The sequence below is a fragment of the Xiphophorus maculatus genome, unplaced genomic scaffold (assembly GCF_002775205.1).
Source record: "Xiphophorus maculatus strain JP 163 A unplaced genomic scaffold, X_maculatus-5.0-male Unplaced_Scaffold_BN000174F, whole genome shotgun sequence".
NCBI lineage: Eukaryota > Metazoa > Chordata > Actinopteri > Cyprinodontiformes > Poeciliidae > Xiphophorus > Xiphophorus maculatus.
The window spans coordinates 84,898-91,765 of record NW_019369770.1 but is presented as its reverse complement, the minus strand read 5'-3'; the positions used below and the strand labels follow the sequence as shown (position 1 = coordinate 91,765).

The window sequence follows — 6,868 nt, the reverse complement described above, 5'->3', positions numbered from 1 at the left end:
AGGTTGTGGAAACCACTCACAAACGCTTAATTTGTGAATTGTTCCCAGTGTAACAAGTGGAAGACGAAGTGTTTCCCCACAAAGAAGGACGTAGTTCTAATTAGCTCTTTAAACCTGAATAAGGTCGATTTTGTGATGAGTAATCTAACGCGTTGCTATTTCATATCCAGTAGTCAGACTACAGTTACTTATCGAAATCATTTTGCGTTACTATTTTCTTTTGTTATTTAATCGTACTTCCTCTACGCGTCTTGTCGAGTGACCGACGTCTCTATGCGACAGAAATGTAAACAATGGAGACGCGCATTTTGTTGGTGGAAAAACTGGAACTATTTTGAGTTTCTGTTGCCAAGTTTGATTATTATAAGCGGCTTTGGGCTTTTCTTTATTTTAAGTTGCTTGCAAATTTAATGAGTGGCAGGTTGCGCCTTTTTGGGCTCGTTTTTGAACGTGAAGTTACTCATTTGGGCTTGGAAATAAGCAGAGACTCATAATAAATCCCAGAATTTGTCCGTCATTAAGGTAGTTTTAGTCAGGCTCTCCCTGTCCATCATTTCCCGGATGATCCGCCCCGCTGTGTCTTTGTTAATGTCAAGTTCATATATTACCTCTGAATGATGTCGAGCTTCGCTTTGCGCTCCAGAAAACGGCAAACATCGAGACTAATTTGAACAATAAATGTGAAAACAGCCACGAATAAACGTGTCCGTAGTTGCCAATAATTATAATGGCAACTTAACACCATTATAATTATTAATATTAAGATAAGTGTCACAAATCTGTGCAGCCATGTGAGTTGTGCAGCTGCAGGAGGAGCTCTGTTCGCTGCGCTTTGACACCAAACGCAGGGCCGTAACGCAGAACCTGGAGGCTGGGGGGAGATAAGGGGGCTTTAAAATCCTTCTTCCAGACAACAGTGGACCACACAAATTACTTTTTTTTGTTTTTACTGTTGTAACCATTAAAAAAATCTCCTCTTCAGTTCAACCTTATAAGTGGAGACACATTGTTGATGTTACCATTATAAAATAGCTTACAATTAAGTTTTGGCAAAGATCAGTGTAATTTTCACAGGAGGCAGAGCGTTGTTGTTAGCAGCTGCTGAAAGTAACTGAAAAAGTTCATTTTAATGTAACTTAGTTACTTTCCAAATCTAGTAGTCAGTAATCTAACTAAGTTACTTTTTCAAGGAGTAATCAGTAATCCGATTAAAGTTACTTCTTCAAAGTAACTATGCCATCACTGCTTGTAAGTTAGTATTTCAAGAGTGCTAAGTAATTTGCATTGGCCATACAGTAATGCATGTTAGTGTCTATTTTTTGCTAAGATTAAATGAATAATTCAGATGTATTCAGAGAACATAACCCAAGTTTATTCCTCCTGTTAGAACCGATTTTATAATAAGTATAATAAGTGATATAGTAATTAAAAGCAGTGTTGATTTCTGCACATCACTAATTGAAAATACGAACAAGCTTCTTCTATAATAATCATCCAGCAGCTGAATGATTATTATTTATTCATTCATAAACCAAATAAAATAAAATAATAGTTTTACTCTCTTCAGTCCGGAAAAGTTTCAAACATGGCAACAAATTCGTTTCAATGACAAAACCTTGAGGAATGCGTCAGCCTAAACTTTGCTCCTCCTACACCTTCCACTTTATCTGTGAGGGTGGGATGGGCTGAGGGTGTGTGTGTGTGTGGGCGTGTGTGTGTGTGTGTGTGCGGTAGTACATAAGCAGAGGGAAAGAAAGTGAGACCAGGATAAGACCACAGTGGCTGAGAAGTGATGATCGGCTGATTATTTTTCACCCTTTCACCGTTTCTCCTCCACTTTTCTTCCTCACATCATTTCACTGAAACCAGAGCAACAGGATTGTTTTTGGTGCTTGAGGAGGAGCTGAAAGATGAAAATGGGAAAAAGAAACAGCTGAGATAATCCTGGACCGCTCCAAACATTCCCAAACTGAATCGTTTCCTGCTGCTTTTCATCGGCTTCGTCAGTTTCCTCCTCAGCTTCTTCATGGACAGAGTTTTTATGCGCATGAAGCTGCCAGGATACATCATGGACTAAGAACATGGACAACAGAAATTTACCAAACAGGAATCATAGAATCAGTTATAAATAAAGGTGACACTTATCCAAATCTTAACCCATTCAGGACTTGCTGTAACAAAGAGAAGAAGTGAAGATGAACTCCACGGCTCAGCAAGGCTTGATCCCATGCTACCTGAACAGGAGCCTGTGCCTAGGAACTCTGTCAGAGAAAGACGTTTCCGGAGAGGAGAAGGATTCCTCTGCTGGCTGCTACGAGCAGCTGCTGATTTCCACCGAGGTCTTCCTCACTTTGGGCATCATCAGCCTGCTGGAGAACATCCTGGTGGTCGCCGCCATCATCAAGAACAAGAACCTCCATTCCCCGATGTACTTCTTCATCTGTAGCCTGGCGGTCGCTGACATGCTGGTCAGCGTCTCCAACGCCTTGGAAACGATCAACGGCGGCAGCCTCACCATCCCCGTCACGTTCATCAAAAGCATGGACAACGTGTTCGACTCCATGATCTGCAGCTCTCTGTTCGCCTCCATCTGCAGCTTGCTCGCCATCGCCATCGACCGCTACATCACCATCTTCTACGCCCTGCGGTACCACAACATCGTCACCACCCGGCGGGCGTTGCTGGTCATCGCCGGCATCTGGACGTGCTGCACCGTCTCTGGCATCCTGTTCATCATCTACTCGGAGAGCACCGTGGTGCTCATCTGCCTCATCACCATGTTCTTCACCATTCTGGTCCTCATGGCGTCGCTCTACGTTCACATGTTCCTGCTGGCGCGCCAGCACATGAAGCGCATCGGTGCCCTGCCGGGCAACGCGACCATCCAGCAGTGCGCCAACATGAAGGGCGCCATCACCCTCACCATCCTGCTGGGGGTGTTTGTGGTGTGCTGGACGCCCTTCTTTCTGCACCTCATCCTGATGATCACCTGCCCCAGGAACCCCTACTGCACCTGCTTCATGTCGCACTTCAACATGTACCTCATCCTCATCATGTGCAACTCCGTCATCGATCCCATCATCTACGCTTTCCGCAGGCAGGAGATGAGGAAGACCTTTAAGGAGATCTTCTGCTGGTGTATTAGCTTTCTGTGAGACGCTCCAGGTAGTTCATCTTTAATTCATGTACAGTGCAAACCTCCAGGTCTGCAGGATAAGTGGGGTTGATTAGACGGTTGGCTAACAGAGGATTTGTCTGCAGTCCACAATCTGCTTTTAATTGTATTAAAACTTGACTAAATACTGAAAGTGTTTTCAAATGAAGAGTAACAAATATCCTGTTTTTATTTTCAGTCAAACTCTAAATAATGAGCAAACTGGTTGCTTGTCATGCTAGTTTATTGTTGAGTAGGTTAAAAAAAAACTGCATTTTTGATGCTTTTAGCTTTAAAGATGATATTTTTTGACCCATGTGACAAAATGTTTGGATCTTGTTCATCGATATGGTGTCAGAATTTTACAATTGGCTAAAAATGACACTTTTGTTGACATCAATCAATTTCTTTGAGGAACTGATCTTCTATTCTGAGCATAAAACACCCCAGTTTATCTACCTAGTTTTGCACTTTTGTTCTAGAAACAATAAAATAAAACAGAATATTCTTAGATGAATCAGTTAAATATAGTAAAAAATATATATGAGTCTATAAATTATGTTTTCTACGTATGATAGTGTCAAAATACTCGTACATTTTGATACAAAAGTATACTAAAGAATAGTAATAAAGAGTTGAAATTAAAAAAGTAACCTCACTCCTTTTCGGACAGGTACAGTAGCTAAAATGACTGATTCTTATGTGTAAAGCTTTGCTTTTTATGTGTTTTTACTGATTTGTTAAAAACAATAATAAAGAAATAAAAAAATAACTGTTATGAGAAACGCTCTAGCTGTTGAGCAAATGATGAAATTGATGTGAGAAACAAACCAAACCGTCTAAAAAACGGTCAGATTCTCACAGCTGTGCAGAAGCAGTGAGCTGCTTCATCTCTGGCTCTTCAGGGTGTCACTTATCAAACAGCATCTTTAAGCCAGGAGTCCTGCTGAATCCTGATGTGCTGGAGAGAAACGCCACAACCAGCGTTATCAGTCAGCCTCGCCTCACTGCCTTCCAAACAGCCAATGAACCAGCAGATCGGACCACCGATCGCCACCGCGTTGTGGCTCCGCGTTATTCTTTACGCTTGATTTAAGGCTGAAAAATGTATTATTTTTAGGCTATTTCATCGTTTTGTGCTCTGCTGCCTCCGGCTCTTATCAGACGGCGCTTCTGGGGATTTGTACTCGAAGCTGCTTGCATTAAATTAGTCCGTGTTGACTCAGCGCCTGGCATCCCCAGCCACGGCAAATAATGCTGGAATTTATTTCCAAGTCAGGGCCTCAGTTAAGGTCAATTAGTGCTTTCATTTGGATTGCTGAAAGAAAGCACAAGCAGTGTCCTTTGTTAGAAAGTGATAATTCCCTGATACAAACCTGTCAGACTGCAACCGAAAATGATTTTGTGTAATATTTAAAGACGTAAATAGTAATAATCATTAGGCTTAATCTTAACCATTTTTGGTTAAATTAGATTAAATCTTTGTATTACGTAAGTGAGTCTTTCACACCGGTCCTTTTATTTCACTTTAATCAAACTCTAGTTCATTTGTCTAGAACAGGGGTGTCCAAAGTGTGGCCTGGGGGCCATTTGTGGCCCTTGGAACACTTCTGTATGGTCCCCCGACTGCAGTTGCTAAAGACAAAAGGGAAATCCTACAAATGCCGCTCCATTTTTGTTTACATTTTGTAAAGAAGGAAGTTGCGCTCAGTTTCTTCTTCAGATGTTTTCATGTCTTTTCCTTCAGTTATTCTTGGTGCAGCGCCCCCACAGGCAAGGAGGGGAACAGGTTTTTCAAAGAGTTTGGTTCATTTGACTCAGTGCAGTGTGAAAGAGAACCACAGCAGCTGAAAAAGTAACAAATGTGGAGGTTTTGGTATCCGAATTGAGTCTATTAGACTACTGGGTGGAAAAACTTTTAAGATATGTCATACAAACAAAACACAGGGCTAGTAAAGTTCATGTTGACTTTTCAAAATGTGGTTTAAAGTGTGGTCTACTGTATATACCATAGAGCAGTGGTTCTCAAACTTTTTTCAGTGATGTACCCCCTTAAAAATATATTTTTAGTCAAGTACCCCCTGACACGGGCAAAACATTTTTGGAATTAAAAAGAGGTACAGTGCTGTAAAATCACTGTCTGATTTATTAAAGCCAAACAACTTATATCAGTGAACCTGACAAATACATCCATATTGCAAACATTGCATGGTTAAACCAAAAAGAAAAACAGAAGACGGTGACCACCAGGAAGGTATAAAACCAGTCAAACCGTTTTATTTTAAAGGATATTGAAACTAAATACTGAATATAAAATTCAGTGCATGAACACACATTTATATTTTATAGAACATTTTACAAAATAATTTTTCCCAAGACTTATTATGAGGAGCCTACTGATTTTTTAAAGATATTTTGAAAAGCTTCATGTACCCCCTGCAGTACCTCCACGTACCCCCAGTGGTACACGTACCCCCATTTGAGAACCACTGCCATAGAGAGTAGACTCTCACCTATTTGCAGTTTAGTATTTGGAGATTTTTTCATAAAGCAAATGTAAAATACAGCTGAAATACCTCAACGCAAAGCTACTTGACATGCTACTGGCTATCATTGAAGCAGCCAATCCAGGAATGCCAATTATTTTTCTTGCTGCTTTTTGGCTGAACTTTCAAGAGTGGAGATAAGGAAGAGCGTAGATGTTAGCTAACAGATTTTCATAGCAACTTTCCACAACTAGAATGAATCAAGGCAAAATTTTCCAAACTTGGAATCGTAGGTAAAATCTGAGTCTTAAATTATTTAATTTTTCCACATATTCTTACCTATAAACGAAGAGAGGTGCATACAAACAGATTTAGTTTGAACATTTAATCTTTCATGGTTACAATAAGGGATCTCTTACATAAATCACATCCAGACTGTAGAGTATTTCTTCACTCAGAAATGTGAATGCGTGGTGAAAGTCGTTTGGATGTGATATAAACCTCGTTGGAGCAGAACCAGAGTTGGAGCCGTTCTAATCGATGCACCTCTATCAGGGAGGTGACAGCTGTTGTGTGGAGTGAAAATGCTAAGTCTGCAGGTGGTTAATCACTGTTATATCACAAGTGGCTGAAGGGTCCATTTTCAGTCCTTTCAGTTTTATCTGCCTGTTGTTATAGGAAAAATCAGACACAAATCAACGTAGCAGTAACACGATAAGACTAATTCCAGCGCTAACAAGAGACGTTCAAGCAGTGATGGAGTCATTAGCAAGTAACATTTGCACACAAACACAGATCAAGACTAAATCACATTGTTTTAAAGTCAAAAACATTAGTCAGTGCCTCTAACGATAAAAATGAAAATTATTGAAGTGGGGAGAATTATGATTTGAAAGATAGAACATGAAAGCTGCAAACATTTGTTGGATGAAATGATTTAAAGCTTTACAAGTGGTGTCTCTAACCTTATAGTCCAGTAGATTCGGTTCAATTTGGAACCAAAATTGCAACATTTGTTACATTTTCAGCTGCTGCGGTTCTTTTTCACACTGCGCTGAGTCAAACAAATCAAGCCCCTTTGCAGCGTCCTCTCCTCACCTGTGGGGGCGCTGCACCAAAAACAACTGACGAACACAACACAAAAACCTCTGAAGAAGAAGACACTTGAGCGCAACTTCCATCTTCATAAAATGTAAACAAAAATGGAGTGGTATCAACTTTTAGCAGT

General features: G+C 40.5%; 1 protein-coding gene across 2 annotated transcripts; it reads left to right on the top strand.

Annotated features, from left to right (window-relative positions):
* Positions 1-2,047: 2,047 nt before the first annotated feature.
* On the top strand, positions 2,048-4,505 carry LOC111607900 (melanocortin receptor 4-like). Of its 2 annotated transcripts, XM_023330073.1 has the most exons (2): positions 2,048-3,136; positions 4,484-4,505. In XM_023330073.1, the coding sequence occupies exons 1-2, from the start codon at positions 2,196-2,198 to the stop codon at positions 4,503-4,505; spliced, it is 963 nt and encodes a 320-aa protein (XP_023185841.1). In that variant the 5' UTR covers positions 2,048-2,195. The 2 variants fall into 2 exon arrangements, with proteins under 2 accessions (XP_023185841.1, XP_023185842.1); XM_023330074.1 differs by lacking the exon at positions 4,484-4,505 and having other exon boundaries at positions 2,048-3,260.
* Positions 4,506-6,868: the final 2,363 nt, after the last annotated feature.